The 19905-nt window shown below is 45.5% G+C and overlaps 1 protein-coding gene across 1 annotated transcript; it reads left to right on the forward strand.

Annotated features, from left to right (window-relative positions):
- Positions 1 to 17: 17 nt before the first annotated feature.
- LOC129669187 (neuferricin) lies at positions 18 to 19820 on the forward strand. The gene is made up of 4 exons (XM_055597314.1): positions 18 to 569; positions 11219 to 11359; positions 14101 to 14287; positions 18492 to 19820. The coding sequence occupies exons 1-4, from the start codon at positions 320 to 322 to the stop codon at positions 18703 to 18705; spliced, it is 792 nt and encodes a 263-aa protein (XP_055453289.1). The 5' UTR covers positions 18 to 319; the 3' UTR covers positions 18706 to 19820.
- The last annotated feature ends 85 nt before the right edge of the window (positions 19821 to 19905 follow it).

Consider the following 19905-nt stretch of genomic DNA (forward strand, 5'->3'; position numbering starts at 1 on the left):
AACTCACGACAGCTGTCGGAGGCCCAAGAGCACGCGTGTTACAAGTCAACGTCTTGCCGCCTCTGCCGCCATCTTTGTTGAGGGTGGAGAAGTTGTAAGCCAAGGCCGTCTTTGCGTACCGTTCTACTTTCTTCTCCACGCCTCAGGTTCACAAGATGTGCTCGAAAAAAACGCGGAAGAGTCAGAGCGGAGGGGTGAACTTTACTCTGAAGCTTGTCAGAGTATCGCGCTGCTGACGTCACGACCAGCGTTTCCGCCGTCCTAGTTGTGGCTAGAGAGGTGGCAAGTTCGGATGTGCGGCTTGTGTGCAGCTGTGTAGATGCTGAGGCTGCGCGGCCTCAGTGCGGTGCTGAGCCTGGCCGTGGCGGCGGCCGCGGCCATGACTGTGTGGTTGCTGGACCGGTGGGGTCCCCGCCCTGGCCCGCGCCTCTTCGTACCGGAGGAGCTAGCGCGCTACCGCGGCGGCCCGGACGACCCGGGCCTGTACTTGGCGCTGCTGGGCCGCGTCTACGACGTGTCCTCCGGCCGGAGGCACTACGAGCCCGGGGCGCACTATAGCGGCTTCGCAGGTATCAGCGAGGCTCTCCCGGCTTTTCCTCCTGCGCGGGCCCGTGGCCACCCGTGCTGCATGCGTTCGTTCATTAGCTGTTTCTCCGGGCCCGTCATCGAGGGACGCGGCTGCAGGGTCCTAGCTTGAGGCTCGGGCTCAACTATGCTCGTTTTGTACCCGCACGCTCTCTGTCCACCGCGGTGTGTGACTTATTTGGAGAAAGATGTGTCTCGTTACTGGTTACATCCAGAAATTACCTGGTCTCTACAGCTACCGTGCTTCAGTCACTGTAGACGAATCCTAAATAACCCTTCCGTCACCCACCTCAGTTCCCCTAAAATAATATTTGAGTCTTTTTGTTGTTGTTCTAGTAGCTGCACTTATCTGCTTTTCTTAAAAGATAATGAAAAAAAAAGGGAGAGTCAAGTTAGAGCACAGGAAAGCATGTAACTTGTAGTCTTTTTAAATACCTGTTGTTCGAACCAAACAAAATGCTCACAGCAGATTTTATATGGAAGAGGTTTATTGAATGGAGATGAAGAGAGAGAGTGAGACATGATATGAGGAAGAGAGTGGGTGCCCCAATAAAGAAAGAAGAGAGGGCAAGAGAGAGACAAAGTGGCAGGTTGAACCTTTTAAGGAGAAACTTAACCAGGCCTGCCAGGTGTGGCTATCTAGCAGGTGACACATGATGACATTATAGGTTGCTAGGCAACCCAGAAGCAGGCTGGCTAAATACTAACATTCCTCCCTTTTTTTGTAATTAAAAAAAAAAAAATGAGGTAGTTTGGCTGCTTCTCGTGTAAAAGCAAATTAAACTATATAAATTTAGGTTCTTTGGAAGCAGCTCTTGGTTGCCATGCAAGGGGGTAAGAGAGAAAAAATAATAGCAACAGAATGTCCAAATTACATGGTCAAGAAGAGGAGAGGAAGTCCCTGCCCTGGAAAGTTCAGGGTAGAGAGTTGCCAGCCACGCGCAGCAGGTAGGGACTGAGGAATGTTGGGAAAACCTGCAGCTACTTGTCCTGGGCCTGAAGCACACCATTCCAGCCTTTTGTTAATAAGTGAATAACAGGCATAGATCTCTTCTGGCTACTTCCTGCTGACACTGGGGACACCGTCGGGAGGTTAAAAGGCTGAAATGCTGGCCAAGTCTAGGAAGAACAGGCTGTTTTGATGCTGTGCAGGGTCTGTGAGTACATCCATTGCTGAGAGGGAAGGTGCAGGTCCATCTTGATGGAAGTCTGTGAGGTCAGAGTTGAACACTTGTGGTAGCTGCTTTGGCGCTGTTGTGGATATAGGAAACACCTGGATCTGGCAGGACACTGAAACATAATTATAGGCAGAAGACAAAGTTAAGTGGGTTATAGAGGAAATTTCTTTAGGTGTACATTTAAAACTTTTGGGAGAGCGAACAGAGGTGGAAGGTTTGGATCAAAAAAAGGCTTGAACATGGGAACTTCCATTTACCTGTGGGAACCTCTATATACCCAATCATTGGCAGTAATTAAAAAGGCTTTGCTTTACATCTGTCATCTAAGGAAATTGAGGCCAAGTTTGGTTACAGAAGTGTGTAAGCTTAGAGGCTCTTAAAGCGGGCACTAGGTGTAGGAATCTGAAATTCTCCAGAAGACATCCCAGAAAATCTGGAGGAACAGATGGATGGACTACACCCATTGGGCAGGTAAGAGTCAAGGCAGGCGTCCCAAGAGCAAGGTGTGACTCAATAGAGTAGATTGGTGCAATGTGTTCCAGAAGCTCGTCAGCATTGGCCAGAGACCAAGGGCATAGTTGCCCGTAGCAGACACAGTTTACCTAGCTAAGATTTTCATATATGAGTGAGAGGGGGAGGAAGAGAAAAACCGTGCCAGTAGAGGGAAAATCTTACCCAAGGGAGAAGGAGGTCCTAGATGAGGGGTTTGGATGTAGGTTGGCAAAAGCAGTAGGAAGCGTTTGCTCCAACCAGAAGTGAAGACTCACCAAATGGCTGGTGTTGGGTGTAAGAATGTAGCAATTGGTAGCCAGGAATTGACAGCAACCAGAAGGGAAGACTCAGCAATCAGGTGGTGTGGGATGTAGGAATGTAACAGGTAGCCAGGAAAGGGAAGTCCGAAAAGCAGGGAAAGAGGAGGAATCCCACCCTCTGAGGTAGGCAATAAGTGCATGACTTATCTGGAACCCAATTGACCTGAAAGGTAGATTCAAGTGGATTTCCTGCAGTTTACAAGAATTACTTTTATGTTTTACGAAGGAGCTAAAAACTTCAGACATGTTAGCATCACGATTGTAATCTGCACTGAAATATACATTGTAGAAAAAGGAGTAGACATACACATTTGTGTTAACACCATAAGCATTGTTTAAGGTGAGCTCTGAAAAGGCAGACACCTTTCGTGAAGTAGAAGGGACAAAAGCTCACTTGATCTTAACCTTTAGTATGATCACACATTATGGAGATTTAAAATCTTGAGCTTGGAACCATGATGGTGGTATAGTGGAATGTTTTTGTTTTAAAGTTAGATTAATAAATCAGAGCTCTATTGATAAGAGTCAAAGCTCTGGACAGTCAATTTAACAGTAGCATAGCAACAGGAGGACATATTAAGCATTTTTAAATCACCTTAGACCTTGCAACCTTTATAACTTGCATTTACCAACCTTAAAACATTTCTTAGACCCTCAAACATTTATAACTTGGGTTTACCAAATTTAAGACACTTTCTTAGACCTTCAAACATTTATACTTTGCTTTTACCAAACTAAAAACACTTTCTTAGACTCTCAAACATTTTTCTTAGGCCTCTGTATCTAGTTATTTCCCCTAGACATAGGTGAGACTGTTATGAACATTTATTGTCCTTTAGCTAAATAGATGGTAAAAGGTTACATCTGTTTCTTTAAGTCTGGCAACAAGGCATATTGTGTCTAGGCCTGAAAATAGCAACTCTAGGACTCAGGCTTAAGGCCTGATCTCCTGCATATGAAGAGAACTGAGAAGGCATCTGAAGTCTCCCAAGACAGAAGTTGGCAATATGTTCATGGGACCCCAGTGTGAGGCCAAAACAGACCTGCAATGTTTCCCTGGGCTGGGCGAGGGTGGTGGAGGTCACTGACTCTAGGAGACATTTGTCCTCCGCCAGGCCAAGGAGTTAGAAGGCTAGAAGTGTCTGTGCCTCTTGTGCTGGTTGAGCCTCCCTGGCTGGGCACAGAGGACAAGCCTGCATGGGACCATTTTGACTTCCAGAGGACAGTCTGCCAGCAGGCAGCCATGGCTTGTTGAGGCAGCTGCAGGACCAGCATCTCCTTTGGCTGCATTTGAAACAGTTACCTGGCCGCATCGACTTTTGGCTATATCCCGGTGGGATGGGTCATTGCAGACCTCTTGTTTTCTGTGAGGGAATAACAACAACCTCAGAGCAGCAACCAAGGTCTGAACCATAGTTTTTGCTGTAGATGAGCCTGTCGGGAAGGCTCCTGTCATTATTTTTACCAACTCCTGTATGGTGACTCAAGACCATCCTCCACTGTTTATTAAAGATGGCAATGAGACCATGTTTGCATCTGTAGGACCATAAATACATTTTTGAACATGCTAGAGGACTTGATCATCTATGAAATGACTGACTATTAACTTGCATCCATTAACCATCAAATATTAGGACTTTAGGTTTTGTCCCTGTTGGAGCCTTAAAAGTCATAAATATAGTCCATTAAAGTGAGAGAGTTTTCTGTATGATTTAGGATATAAAAAGTTGATAGCTTATAAAAGTCTAAGGCTATACTAAAGATTAATAATAACATTTTTAGAAAAGACCAAGCATATTTTAAGCATTTGATAGTGAAGATACAGCACAACGATCAAGTTTTAACATAAATAAATGCCTCTAAAATAATAGATCTTAATTTAGAGTATTGGTAAAAACTTGTACGTAGTAACCCGAGTTATGAGTTTTAAAACCAACAATATAGAACAGTATAAAGCAATTTTAAAATTACATTTGAATTTATTGTACCAAACCTGTTAGCCAGAAGCCTAGTGATGAATCTGGATCATAGGTAGCTCATGGCAGGAGAAACAGGATTTATTAATTTAGGAATTTTGATAAAGACATAGGCAGACATACATTTTAAATTCACTTAATTTGAATAGGCCTTTATAAATTTGAAATTTTAGCATTAGATAAAAATTATTTTGAACCAGGATTGAATCATATATATTGTAAAATGTAACTTTGAATTTTTATAAAAATCCATACCAACTTAAAATTAGGCTTGTTGTTGTCCTAGTTTAAAGGGCAATAAAATTAAACAATTAATTATGATTAAAATTGTTCGATGTGGTCACCTTAAAGTTTACAGTTTAAGATTTTTTTTTGAGAGTATAAAAAGAAAACAGTATATTTAGTGAGATAGCAGACAGAGAGAAACAGACAAGACTTTGAGAAAAGAGAAATAGGGAATTGATTTTTACTTCACAGATCACTCTTAGTGTTACTGGATATTAAACATTTGAATAGGGCAAATATAGGTGTAGAAGCCAGAGGTTTCCCCAGGAGGAGAGAATACGAGGAAGCCATTCCTGTGAATGAGAAAGGGGAAATGGAAATGGACCATGCGGCTAGTGGTTCGTCAAAAAACAGTATGGCACTAGGGCTTTATCAGTAGTAAGGCCAGGTTCTCCTAGAGGGAGAACTCATCCTAGAGGGAATCTCATCTGCAGGAAAGGATAGGGGCAGATAGGCAGCTTTAGAACAGAGATAGGAAGGGATACAGTGGCCTTTTAGGGCCTATAAGAGACTGCAGTTTTGCAGCTCCAAAAACAGTGGGACAGAAAGTATGGGAAAAGCAGCTGGCAGTGAGGGAAACCATAGCATTTTTTGTTTGTTTGTTTTATAACCAAAATGGTGGCCAATCATGTGACTGTCCTTGATTAACCTAAGTTAAGATGGCGGTGAAACCATGTGCTTGCCCTTAGTGGAGATGGCAGTGTAGCCATGTATAGTATGTGGCCATAGTGGCATAGCAAGACCAGGTGCTTGCTGGTGGGATGGCTGTCCCAGCCTGGTTCAAAACTCTGCATGCGTGTGGCATGGCTGATCGGAAGTCCAAAGTCTTCGCAACTGAAAACTCTCCTCTACAAGCCAGCCTCTGCAGAAGATTTAGAACTTCGCCCCTGAGGCCTGAAGCAGCAGCACCCAGCAGTTGCTTAGCTAACAGCAATAGTGTAGAAGCAGGCTGTGTCTGTGTCTGAAGTGGCAGTTTTAGCATCTGCCATAAGCTGATGCTTTAGTTTTAGTTTCCCCAAGCTGATTCTGGCACAGTGTGAGTGTCCCCGGTGCTTGGAGCAACTGGCAGGATGAGCAGCCTTGAGCAGAGGGACAGGTGTGTGCAGTAAGGGCCGGGTAGTTGAGAGAAAGTGTAGGTTTTAAGGTGCATATAGTCGAGTGGTTGTTAGGGATAGGTAGAGCAGAAAAAAAATCTGTTGCAAGCATCATGGTCTGATTAAAGGGGTCCTGGCATGACCAGACAACTACTACCAGGAGAGGCCTTCCCGGCCAACATACCAATGTTAGGACCAAATAAAATGATGATGTGCACAGCAGATTTTATGTGAAAGAAGTTTATTGAATGGAGATTTGAATGGAGATGAAGAGAGAGAGAGTGAGACATGATAGGGGGAAGAGAGGGGTCACTGACAGAGAAAGGGGAGAGGGTAAGAGGGCAAGAGAGAGACAAAGTGGTGGGTTGAGCTTTTTAAGGAAAAACTTAACCACATCTGCCAGGTGTGGCTACCTGGCAGGCAACACATGATGACATCATAGGTTCCTAGGCAACCCAGAAGCAGGCTGCCTAAATACTAACACCTGTTGCAATAAGCCAGAGGTGGTGGTTTTATGGTCCCAGCTATTGGAATGACTCAGACAGGAAGATCCCTTGAGCTAGAAAGATCCATTGAGCCAGAAATTAGTGGCCAGACTGGCTCTAAAACAAGACAAAAAAGAAAAAATCTTAGAATAAAACTGGGTATCTTAACGTTCCTAAGAACATTCATCAAATTAACTTTATTCCGCTGTTCCCCCCTCCCCCCTCCCTTAACAATTGAGGGGCCTGGAAAATGTAGTGTGCTGAAGTCCTTACAAGATATGGGTAGACTACTAGCCTAGTAGTTTTTCTGTTGTTGTTTTTTGTTTGTTTGATGTGTTTGAGTATTTTACCTGCTTGTACATCTCTGAATGAGTTGTGTGCTTAGAAGAGGCCTTCGAACCCGCCTTCGAACCCCTGCAACTGGAGGTCTGGAAGACTGTGGCCTGCAGTGTGGATGCTGGCCCTCTGGAGGAGCAGCCACTGCTCTTACCACTGAGCCAGCTCTCCAGCTCCCACACTAACTCTAAAGATGTTGCCTTCCTAGCCAAGGAGACTACCTCACTTTGTTTGGGAAGAAAAACAAAAACCTAAGGCTGGTGACCAAGTGGACAAGAATTTCAAGCTCTCCAATTTAGAATTAGGAAGAAGCTGCATTTAAATACAAATCACCCACTTCCTTCTTCCAACTTTTCAAACAGCCTATCAGGGGAAGGGACCTACCGAGGGACATGGCGAGTTCTAAGCAATACAGGCTGCAGTCAAGGAGTTTGTTTGTTTGTTTGATTTACCAACCAAGGCCCTTTAGAGCCTAGCAGCACCTGCTAGTGCTATCATGGATGAATGCACAAGTGTGAGCATAAACACTTCCATTTCTGGGATAAGCCTTTTGCAGTGTGCCCTAGTATCTGCTGAGTTCTGTGTATACAATACTTGACCTCCATTTAGTGACTACTACCATGGGTCCTATTTTGGCCAGGTACTGAGGAATCCAAGATGTCTCTGAAGGCCCACACAGTCTATTAGGGAATTATGCAGTCAACGCTTTTTTTTTTTTTTAAACTGAGGTACAAGTCACAGAACACTTTTTTTTGTTTTAAAGTGTTTTTATATATGCAAATATTATCACTACCTAATTTCAAAACATTTTGCTCATCCCCAAAGGAAACCCATTAGCAGTTCCTCTCCATTCTATGTCTCCCCACAACTTCTGGGAATTCCTGTGTGCTTTCTGTTCCTACTGATTTGCCCCTTTTATAAATAGACTCACAAACCTCACACATGTCCTTTTCTGCTCTGGCTTTTCCTAAGCCTAGAGATTTTAAGGTTTATGCATATTAGCATGTGGGCTTTTTTTTTTTTTTTTTTTTTTTTTTAAGACAGGGTCTTACTACATTGCTCTGGTTGGCCTGGAACTCACAGAGAGCCACCTGCCTCTGCCTCCCTTTGCCACCACACTCAGCACTCATTCTTTTTATAACCAGTAATATTGTATTGTAAATGCCGTGTTTAATAGGCTATTGGGTTATTTCCACTTTAATATTTTATTTGGTGAGTGTATATATAAGTGTATATGCTTAGAGAGAGTATGTGTGTGTGTGTGTGTGTGTGTGTGTGCCACAACATGGGCACATGGTGATCAAAAGAAAAATGGAAAGTCAGTGTCCTACTCTTCTGGTTCTTGTTTCTCCCCACCTGTGTGTTTGAGGCTCGCTGGCTTGCGAGCTCCTGACCTGACCCTCCTGCCTGTCTTTGACTTCGCTGTAGGACTGTAGGGTCGCAGATGCACACCATTGCATTCGGCACTTATTTTTTATTTATTTATTTATTTATTTATTTATTTATTTATTTATTTATTTATTTATTTATTTATTTATTCAGCTCTGCTGAACTCCAGTTGTCAGGCTTGAGGTTTTGTTTCCTGTTTTTTTTTGAGACAGGGCTTCTCTGTGCAGCCTGGCTCTCCTGGACTTGCTTTATAGACCAGGCTAACCTCGAACTCACAGAGATCTACCTGCCTCTGCTGGGAAATAAGTGATGGAAAACATGACTAGATGAGGTTAGTGGCAAAAGCTACTGAATTAAGGATTGTGGATAGTCTCATAAGGCAAAGGGAAGCACTGAGGATTTTGGTAAGAAATGACATGATGATCTTTTGTTTAAAATACCAATCTAGAACCAGGTAAGGTGACACAGGCCTTTAACCCCAGCACTTAGGAGTCAAAGACAGGCAGATGTCTGAGTTTGGGGCCACCTGGTCTACAGAACAAGTGCCAGGACAGATAGGACTATAGAGAGAGACCCTCTCTTGAAAAACCATAAAATATCAGTCTAAGGAGCTGGGTGTAAGGCACACACCTTTAACCCCTGCACTCAGAGACAAGTAAACCAGTCTCTGAGTTATAGGCCAGCCTCCTCTATGTAGCAGGTTACAGGCTAGGCAGAGCTACATTGTTTTTGGAGACTTTTGACTCATTGGTTAAGAGTGTTTCCTGTTCTTCCAGAGCACCTGAATTCAGGTCTTAGCACCAATGTTGGATGGCTCACAACTGCCTGCAACTTCAACTTCAGGGGGACCAATGCTTTCTGGCCCCCTCATGCATGTACACACAAACATGCACACCTATGTGGCATCTACATACAGAAACACACACAAAATAAAATGTATAATAATAAAATACTGGTCTGAGTGTTACCTGGAGAATAGTTTGGTAAGATGAAATGTGGTCCCACTAGGGGTCCTCTGTGGTAGTTCTCCTGAGAGATGATGTCAGGCTGGGATTGCTTGATAGCAGCTGGATGAATACCGAAACTAGGAAGGAAATAAAGGTTCAGGCACCAATTAGATGTGAGGAATAAAAGAGGACTTCAGCCTACATCTGTGGATTAGGTTGATGGTGGATAAGAAACCCCAGATGAGAACAGATGAGCATTTCCTGGGGCTGATGACCAGTAGCTCAAGATAGGCTTTTGAACTTGTGACGGCTGTGAATTGACATTGAACAGAAGTTGCTCAGGAAATGACTGACCATGCAGCCGAGGTATGGGATCTGAAACCACAGCATGGCCAAGTGAGAATGTGCAGATGATAACTGATCCCTAGAACTAAGTAGACAGTGAGGTGCTGGGAGAACCATGAGTGGAAGAAGTATCATGGAAGCCAGAAGTTATCATTTTGAACTTTTATCAATTGAATATTGTTGAAATAATAATAATAAAAAAAAGCTGATAGGCCTGGCGTGGTGGTGCATACCCTTACTTCCAGAACTCGGGAGGCAGACAGATCTCTTGGAGATCAGGCCAGCATGGTCTCCATATGAAGCTCTAGGCAAACCAAAGATAAATAGTGAGACCCTGCCTCAAAAACAGGGCTGGCCCAGGGCAGAGGCCCAGGCTGACAAACTCAGCTACCACCCAGGTCCAAATGCAGGGTTTTGAGTTGCTCCACCCCAACATCTACCCCATGTATGAGCTACTGGGATGTGTGAAGGGTCTAGTCCCGCAGAACCAAAGCTGCAGGAATTCCATGACAGGGCAACAACAGGATATCTGAAAGGAGTCTCAGCCAGGGTTCAGTATTGATGGTGTGGCAGAAGCCAGAGGCCTCACACCAGGCCAACAACTCGTTGAAATGAGTATGTAAATCTGTTGGGATGACAGGTGTACTGTGTGACACACTTTAGTTTCCAATGCTGCTGTTACAAGTGAGTATGTGATGGAGGAGTAGAGAACTGGAGACTAGAGAGCTGTGACGGTGTGAGAGAAGGCTGCAGTTTATGAAGGAACAGGCTGTTAACCAATAGGGTTGGCAGTATGGAGTGCAGCAGCCTTGAGCTTGCACAGACTCAGCCCCAGAAAAAGCCGTCCAGCCTCATGATCACCCTGGCTTGAACAGTGACAGGACTGTGAAGATGAAGAATGGTTCATTTACTGGATTGACCTCATCAAAGACCTCCACGGTCCATAGTTCTCTGGGAGGCCATGCTGGTCCATGGCCTGAGCTTCGGCAGAGGGCCATGTTGATTGATGTCTGTTTGCCATACAACCACCTGACACCAACTGGAAGTCCTCGGCACTTACTGGGTGCTGGAGACCATATAGATGTTCGTGGTCTGTGCTGTTGCCAGAAACTATAGAGAAGACCAGGATCCATGCTTGCATTGGCTGTAAAGGGCAAGGAAGTTCCTCTTGCAGTGTATGGATGACTGCAGACACACACAGTTGAGAAGAGGAACATAGCTTCTGTGACAAGCCTTCCCACCACCTCAACCCCACCCCCAAAAGTAACAGCCTAAAAAGGAAGCCATCAAAGAACTCTTTGATAGGGACTGTGATAGGGACACTGAAGTGAGGCTCTCCACAGTTGATAGCTTCTGCTGGGGCGCAGGTGGGGAAGGACTCAGCTCTTTTTAGAGGGCTGGCCACTGGGATTTGACTATGCTCCAGTGAGTATATGGGCAACACAGACCTTTTTTTTTTTTCCTTTTTTTTTTTGGGGGGGGGGAGGTGAGGAAGGGGGCTCACAAGGGGGTAACAGTGAAGGACTGGGAAGTCAGAATGATTGGGTGCATGATGTGAAATTCCCAAATAATAAAAATTCTATGTTGGAAACAAGCAAACAAAAAAGTAAAATAAAAGCAAATTCGTGTCTCTGGAAAAAAAAAAAAAAATCATGTCTCTGGTCCAGGAGGTTCCTGGGAGTGAGGACTAGGGGTTCTTAAGGCATATTTCTCAAGAAAGCAAGTGTTTTAACTTGGTGCAGTATTGTGACTTATAACCGGATCTTTGGCAACTTCTTTCCTGAAGGCCGGGATGCATCCAGAGCGTTTGTGACAGGTGACTATTCTGAAGCCGGCCTTGTGGACGATGTAACTGGCTTGTCCTCTTCTGAGATACTGATGCTTCACAATTGGCTTTTATTCTACGAAAAAAATTATGTATTTGTCGGTATGTAGTCCTCACCCATTGATGTATATTTCACGTGGTTGTCTTACTGTGTTAATTGGGTGCCTGGATTCTTTAGGAACTAGGCTCAAAGTAAAAATCTGAAACCAGTCCTAGGTTTTTCATGTTAGATTCTTGCTGTTAGTGTAGGAGTAATCCCCTGAAGAAAATTAAGTGGTGGGTAATCTTGAGAAGGACTGCCAGGCCTCACACTGTAGTGTCAGTGGCCCCCAATTATGTCACATGTGTTGGACATGAACGGCCAGCTCCGAGAGGCAGCCTTCCTGTGGCTCAGGAAGGCTTGATGCCTCCTGAGTGTGACTCTAATGGCTCCCTTTGATTGCTCTCTGATAGAGCAGACATCCTGAGTAAACCGTTCCTCAGGTGGAAGTTAGGCTAAGCACACACTCATTCACTTATTCATTCACTCGTTCGTTCATTCATTCATTCATTCATTCATTCATTCATTCATTCATTCACTTACTTATTCATTCATTTATGGTTTCATGTAGCCCAGGCTGGTCTCAAACTCACTGTAGATCAGGCTGGACTTGAATTCCTGATCTTCGTCACCTCCATCTCCTAAGTGCTCAAACATGTATCAATGTCAGCTGTATGGGTTTCTGTACTTGTTGCTTACTGGTGATACATGAGGGAAAGCACCTCTTAAATGAGAAAACAGACATGATCACTCCAGTCTCTCCTAAGCACTGAGAGCCAGGATGACTGAGGCCAGTCCTTTCATCTGTATGTAGCCCCACCTGTCATGGAGCCCCACATGGGCACTTCTTTCAGATACCAGTGTCCCTTTGCCATGGGAACAAGTCTAGATTAGCATTTATTTCCCCTAATGCCTCTAAGCGCTTGATTTCATTACTCTTTGGGCTGCTTATTCTGAGAACCATGTTATTTTCCCTAACGCTTCTACTTCATGTCTAGTTGTTCAAGCTCTGATCTCCTAAGATCTGAAGTGAGTGCCTTTCCGTTCCACTCCGCTTCACTCCTCATCCTCACCCATTGTTGGCCTTCCTCACCCACATGCTCCCTCAGTCTGCCCTAGGTAGTTTCAACCATATTTGTCCTCTGTGCTCAGTGCATTTGTTTTTTTCTGTTCCCCATGAGGTTGCCAAGTGGCAGATGAAATGTTGCTGACCTAATGAAGTCCTGCATGCTAGGCAAACAGCACCCCCCCCCCCAAGCTTCATCTCTAGCCTCAGCTTTTTAAAGTCTGTCAGCTTGTTAGAGAGTCCCTGGTCACTGAGTCCTAAGTTGGTTGGCTGCTTGTGTCTGGCTAAGTTAGGCTTTGTTTCTACCTTCAGCCTTTATAAAAAATTATCATATTCAGCTTCACTTATGCTCAAATGAGTCATAGTTATGCTTGAGGTCTAGCTGGTGTTTTGTGGTGAGGTTTCACTGTGTGAGGCAGATTTTGTTGTGTTCTGGATACACGTTTAGACACCCAGGCAGGAACCCTGTCCTCAAAAAAACAGCACTTAAAACTCTGCTTTCGCTAGCCTCTCTTTAAAATGCAACATGATAGGCTCATCCCAAGCAATACAAAGCCCTCTATACCCTAAAGTTTCTTGGTAAGCGAACCTAAAGACTTATCTGGCACTAAGGTCTTGTCCCTTCATTTATTCATGTAGCAAACATTTAAAGCAAATGTTCTGCATGAGCTGTTTTGAGTACTGGGCCTTGCAGGACACTTTGTAACTAAGCAGATACGTCTACAGAGGGCTGTGAATAAAACCATGGGATTCTTGGGTTGCCTTTGGAGCTGGTGGACAAGGGGGCCTTCTTGGAAGAGATGACAGCAAAATGGGCCTAGCAGAAGAAGAGGGAGCCAAACTGAGATTTGGGGAGAGTGTAGCAGTCTGAGGAGGACTGGTACCTGAGGTGGGTGTTAGCAAGGCCTGGCCTGATAACAGAGAAACCTGTGTACTGGAGCCCATGGGAATGAGGGAGCAAGTGACCTGAGAAGAGGCAGAGGGAACAGGCAGAAGCCAAATGGCTGGAGGAACCTGGAGGCCTAGAGAAGAAGTTTTTATTTTATTCTGTGCCTTGAGTACAACTGTTAGAGGGTTTTGGTCAGGCATGAAAGTGAGATGGTATAATTCATGGGTTTTCGTTTGTTTGTTTCCTGTTTTCTCGAGCAGGGTTTCTCTGTGTATATCCCTGACAGTACTAGAACTCGCTCTTTTTACCAGGCTGGCCTCGAACTCATGGAGATCCACCTACCTCTGCCTTCTGAGTGTTGAGTGCATGTGCACCCTCCCCTGGCATGATTCACGTTTGAAAAGAATACTCCAAGAGCAGGAAAGAGCTGTCTCGGTGGTTAAAAGCACTGGCCGCTCTGCAGAGGGCCAGGTTCAGTCCCTCATACCACCTGGTAGCTCACTATCATTGGTAACTCTAAATCCAGGGATCCACCCTCCACTTCTGATCCATGCATTTGGTAAACAGACATAGATTCAGGCAAAACACTCATACACATAATATTAAAATTTAAAAAGAACACCCAAATTTGGCCTTTAATTCTTTTTTTTTTTTAATTTTATTTTATGTGTATTAGTGTGAAGGTGTCAGATCCCTTGGAATTGGTGTTACAGACAGTTGTGAACTGTCATGTGGGTGCTGGGAATTGATGTGATAAAAAATCATGACCAAAGCAACTTGGGGAAAAAAGGGTTTACTTGGTTTACCCTCTCATTGCTACTCTCTGACCTCTCTCTCTGTGATCCCAGGAAAAGTGGTTGGAAGGTTCTACAGAAAGGATGGGATGCCAACGTCAGAACTAAGCCAGGTAGAAGCCATGATGACTAAAGGCATGGAGGCAAATGAACAGGCACAGAGAGAAAGGCAGAAGTTCCCTCCATGCAATGCTGGGTGGAGCTCTGTCAGGGGTAGCCGACTCTGGTGCTCTCAAAAGAGGTAAGCAGGCTTCCCTTTGCTCTGCCACCTCCCCTGGATCCATCTTCTAAGCCACCCTTTTATTTATTGTTTGTTTATTCAATGTATGTATGTATGTATGTATGTATTCATTATTCAGGGAATCTACAACTGACAGCTAACCTAGAGAGCTTACATGTCCTATGCATGTTAGGTTTTCTGAGTTATATTCATTTACTCATCATTGTGACAGAACACCTGAAAGAAGCGGTTTAAGGGAGAAAATATTTAATCCGTTTTGTGGTTGATCGCAGGGAAGGTGTGGTAGAGATGCTTGGTCTGTTGCTGTAGATTCTGGGTGAAAGCCTTCCAACACAGAGAGGCAGAGAAAGCACCCCGCTGGCCTTCCTTCCCAGAAGGAAAAAGCCCCTTCTCCTCCACGCTGCCCTGAAAAACCCTTCAGACTGAAGGTCCCTCCTTTCTATGTCCTATGTGTCTCTCCATCCATCTCCGGGCTTCCTCTCACTCTCTGTTTTTTTTCTTTTTTCCCCTATGTTCACTCCCTATGTCAGCTGCTTCTGTGCTCCACCTCTTGACATATGGTTGACTTTATTAATCCTGTTTACAGAAAGTTGTTGGATTAAGGGTGTGTGCTAGGGCTGAGCCACACCACAACCAGAAACAGGTTTTCCAGTTCACAACCTCAGGGTTCACAGTGTGATCAAATGTCCTGCACCAGTCTGTGGCAGTGGAGGCGTGCAAATACAGGTTCTCACATCATCCTAGACAGGGAGCTGAGGTTGTGCCAGAACTAGAAGCAGGTATGACTTTCAAGGCCTGCCCCCACTAAGTCATTTCTAGCTAGGACTCAGGTCCCCAAGCTTCTACAACCTCTTAAAACTCCACTAGCACCTGGTGACCAAGTATTCAAGAATTCCTGTTGGAGACATTCAGATTCAAACCATAAGATGGAGAATTAAAGAAAAATCCTAATAGTAGGACCTCTAATAACTGAATGAAAACCTTACAGTTGGGGCTGGAGAGATGGCTCAGCAGTTAAGAGCACCGACTGCTCTTCCAGAGGTCCTGAGCTGGATTCCCAGCAACTGCTTGGTGGCTCACAACCATCTATAATGAGATCTGGTGCCCTCTTCTGTCATACAGGCACACATGCAGGCAGAACACTGTATACATAATAAATAAATGAATCTTAAAAATAAAAAAGAAAGAAAAAGAAAACTTTAGGGTTGAGACACACATTTGAGACCTGGACCTCTTCCTAACCTCTCAGCTCTGTGCCCCACCCCCACCGGAGATCATTCTAGAGGGAAAGTGCTGGTCTGGGAGTTGGGTACTATTTGTTTTCTTTTTAAGAATTCATTTTATGTTATATGCCTGTGTATATGTGTACCTGTATATGTGTATATTGTGGAGGTCAGAAAGGGACACTGAACTCCCTGGAACTAGAGTTACAGGTAGTTGTGAGTGGCCGTGTGGATGCTGAGAACCTGACCCAGGTCCTCTGCAAAAGTAGCAAGAACTCTTAACTGCTGAGCCATCTCTTTGGCCCATAAAGTTTCCTGATTTTCTTTTCTTTTTTTAGCACTTATATTTAACTGTGTGTGTATGGGTTGGGGAGTTGTCTTAACAGTCAAGAGTCCTTGTTACTCTTGCAGAGGAGCTAGCACTCACTTGCTCACAACTATCCACAACTCCAGTTCCAGTGGACCTGATGTCTTCGTCTGGTTTCTGCAGGCACCAGGGACACGTGTGGCACACAGATACACACAGAGACAAAACACTTATACATACATACACCAAAAACTCGTGTGTGTGTGTGTGTGTGTGTGTGCGCGTGCGCGCGTGTGTGTATAAGTGCCCAAGAGTCCAGAGATGTTGTGTCCCCTGCAACTGGAGTTACAGGATGTTGGGAGCTGTCAGTGTGGGTGCAGGGAGCCAAATGCAAGTCTTAGCAGCTCTGGAGAGATGTTAAGTACCACCTTGCGCAGGTACTATTTCTTGACTACTTGTGCCTATTCAGCTAGAGATAGTCCTCAGTTTCCTGCTTGCCAGCATAAATTATTCCTGCTGCTGGAGAGTGGGGTACGAGGTGGACCCAAGCCTCGGTGCCCTCATACAGTGATTTATTTTTATTTTCTCTGCAACACCATCTTACGTGAGATGCTTGATCCTAGACTTTGAACTCTTTGCTCAAGGATGACCTTGAATTTCTGATCCTTCCATCTCTGCCTACTGAGACCAAGAGTTGCCAGGGCCACCACCATCAGGCCTGGTTTATGCAGTGGTGGAGCCAGAACTCAGGACCTTGTGAAAGCTGCGCAAGCATTCTACCAACTGAGCTCTAGCCCAGATTTTTTTTTTTTTTTTGAGACAGGGTGTCTCAGTGTTGCCCTGGCTGTCTTGGACTAGCTTTGTAGACCATACTCACAAAGCACAAAGAGATCCGTCGGCCTCTGCCTCCAGAGTGCTAGGATTAAAGGCGTGCACCACCATGCCCAGCTCTATTTTCAGGTAGTTTTAAAGCACTGTGGTGGCTGAGTATACCAGCCAGTAACGGTATAGTGCTTGCTTGAAACCGCTTAAGGTTCAGTCCTTAGCCCCATTACAAACAAAGCAAAAACCCTTTAAAAAAAAAATCAAAACCAAACAAAAGTCAAAAACAAAAGCCCTGGCACCCCTGGCGCGTTCCCAGGAAGTGCAGGCTGGCTGGAAGTCTCTTCCTGCACAAATAGTGCAGTGAGTGGGGTACTAAGCATGGCGCCATAGAGATTATTCCAAAAGGGAATTTTTTCTGCTGTAGTCATCTGGCCAGCCACACTCAAATTTTAGCTCAGCTTTCTCACATTTCTTTTAGCTCTGGTAAGAGGACAGTGGGAACCAGAAACTGGACAAAGTTCCCAGACTCAGGCTCGCATTGATGGTGAAGCTCTTACTGAGGAGGGCTGGGGAGAGGGCCCCATTCCTATGCGCTAAGCCTTATGGAGCTCCTTCTTCCCACAGGGATCTGTCTACCATTGAATGGCCAGGGCAAACAGTCAGAGCCCCAGCTTTCTCCGGGTGTAGCCACCGTGCCTATCACCTATTCCTTGTGCTTTAACTGGAGGAGTAAGGTGAAGGTGAAGGAAGGCAAACATTCAGAGACACCACTTTAGTGCTACCACTGGGGCCTGGCCTGCACACTTAACAGACAATAGTCTGGGACCTGAGTGGCCTTCTTGGGACACAGTCCTGGATACAGGTGGCCTCAGAGATAGCACTGGTGACGTAGAAGGTGTTAGAGGTGCTAGAAGCCTGTGGTATACAATTAGATGCCTCCTGTGCCCCTTGTAAGCCTCCCTCTCCTCGAAGATTCTTCTGTCTCATGACCTCCCTTGCATTTGGGACTGAGTTGCTCTGGCCTTGCCTTCCCATAGAGTCCTTCCAGACCTATTCCTAAGCCTCAACCCAGTGTCGTTTCCTCTTCACTGAGGAGGAGGAGTTGTGTGGGCAGGGACTAGGTGCAGAGTAAAGCTCACGGTGGAATGGACGGCTGGCCTGAGGATGAAGGCATTTTGGTGCTTACGCAGCCCTACTCATGGGTAAGTTACAAGTGAAATGATTTCTAACAGTGTTAGTTCTACCAGCCAGTGATCCTGGTCCCAGGCACTAGAGCCCATATAAGGGTCAATTTCATGAATGTTACTTTCTTTCTGCAAGGCCTCTGAGTCTGCCAGAGATCCAATGTAGTACACTGAAGTGGGCGAAGTTCCTTTGCCCAAGATCAGAGGTTGCCAGGGTATGCTGGGCCAGAGTGCAATCCTCCCCCGGGACCTAGCAATCTCAGCAGCTAGATGCACGCTGAGCCAGCACATCCCACCAAGTGCTGCAGGCCTGAAGCTGAAGGTGCTGCTCAGCTTGGATGGGGGATGGGTACGCTCACGGGCTGGCAGGGCAGACTTCTCAGTCACTAACTAGCACCAGCTCAGGAAGGTAACACTGCTGCTGCTTGAAAAAAGAACGGGGTGGGGGCAGGGCACAGCGAAAGGGATGTGGACTCTACTTCTTCTTGGAGAAGGTGCTGGTAGCATTGTGTGTGGAAAGCCGGAGCAGGAGAGCTTATGGCCTAGGTTGAGATAAGCAGTGGAGAGAAGGGCTTTTCCTTTTCATAACTCCCTGCTCAGTGCTTCCGCCTCTCATCTCAGGCTTACAAGTTCATACTTTTAAGTCCTCTTCCCCTTTTTCCTAGCGGAGGTGTGGACAGAGACTGGATTGGTGTCCCCAGAAAGTTGTATAACCCTGGGAGTAAGGAGCCCCGCTGTGTGTGTGTGAGAACAACAGGCCCGCCTAGCGACCATCAAGACAGTCACAGGCACTTAAATCGCGGGGACTTGGGCAACCCCAACTTGGAAGAATACACGGGCTGCCCACCGCTGGCCACCACATGTTCCTTCCCACTCTAAGATGGTGTCCTACATGTTGATGACACTTGGAAAACCTTCCGTATCTTCCAGGAAGCCCTTGATACTTGTGCCCTCGGACAGCTCCTGGTGGCAGGAAATAGGAGTGTTAAAGACTCCAGACTCATTCTGAAAACATGTGCCACAATTCTGGTGGCTGAGGCAGAGCCCAGTGGCCTGCCTGATATGGTCAGGTTGTTTTGACGTCTTCGGAACCTTGGTCCCTGTCATCTTCCTTCATAAACACGGTGCAGTCGACATGGAACTATCTGAATGAAGAAGCCAGTGAGCTCCAGCAGGGGTCTTCCCATAAACTCAGTACTGCCTGAATCAGAGCTTGGGTTCTGCCCATCCTGCCAGTCCTGCTAGTACTTGGAGCAGTAGCAGAACAGGACTGTGGCTCTCAGCAGAGGAGCAGGCACTTCCCAAAAAGCTGTGCATCTTAGCAGAGTCAAGGCAACTAGTTATTCCAAGACAAAAAGGAACTGTCTAAGTGCTGGTATAATGTTCTGATGGAGTGTATACAGTTTACCCTTGTTCATTCAAATGCTGATCTCTCTCCCCCACTGTCTGGTTTCAGTCCAGACACTGCACTGTGAAGTTTAGTCTAAGCATCCCCTGGCTCACTCTGTGTGCACATGCCACCATTTGTCCTCTGTGTTGTCAATAATACAACCAGCCAATGCTGAGCAGTGGAGAGAATAGGGTGGGACATCCTGGTCCAGAGGGGAGGAGAAGGAAGTGAGAGGGAGAGGTTGGGAGAGCAGAGACTGGCTGGAGAGGACTTCGAACCATGAGGAGAAATGAACCGGACCTAGGATATGACTAAAAGCAAATATAATGTGGGAACTCTGAATGGGAGGAAACTCTGCAGGCTTGGAGGTTTAGGATGGAGTAACTATTGCTCAGCATTGTGCTATAGTTAATTAAATAAATCCTAGTCTCTGTGTTGGTGATTTGGGTATACAGCTGGTTTAGGAATAACCACTGTTTAGCTGAAAGATAAATCAATAATAAATATTAATAATCAACAACCTCTAAGTTCCTAATTTCTGACTTTTGTGACATTTCTAAAACCTTTCCTTCAAGGCAAACTTGAATTTACTGACTATCAGAGATGGGTTGGTACAGTGAGATAAACAAACCGGGATGGGCCGATTCTGGGATTGGAAAGCATTTCCTTACACAGATGGAGCACACCCA

This window comes from Psammomys obesus, unplaced genomic scaffold (genome assembly GCF_907164565.1).
Source record: "Psammomys obesus unplaced genomic scaffold, mPsaObe1.curated_primary_1811, whole genome shotgun sequence".
NCBI lineage: Eukaryota > Metazoa > Chordata > Mammalia > Rodentia > Muridae > Psammomys > Psammomys obesus.

What these genes read in the sequence shown, in the direction of transcription:
- LOC129669187 (XM_055597314.1), top strand. Translation starts at nt 320, where the DNA reads ATGCTGAGGCTGCGCGGCCTCAGTGCGGTGCTGAGCCTGGCCGTGGCG. An exon ending in AAAAAATTATGTATTTGTCG is followed by an intron (nt 11,360 to 14,100) that starts GTATGTAGTCCT and finishes CTGTGATCCCAG; the next exon opens with GAAAAGTGGTTGGAAGGTTC. An exon ending in CTCTGGTGCTCTCAAAAGAG is followed by an intron (nt 14,288 to 18,491) that starts GTAAGCAGGCTT and finishes CCTTTTTCCTAG; the next exon opens with CGGAGGTGTGGACAGAGACT.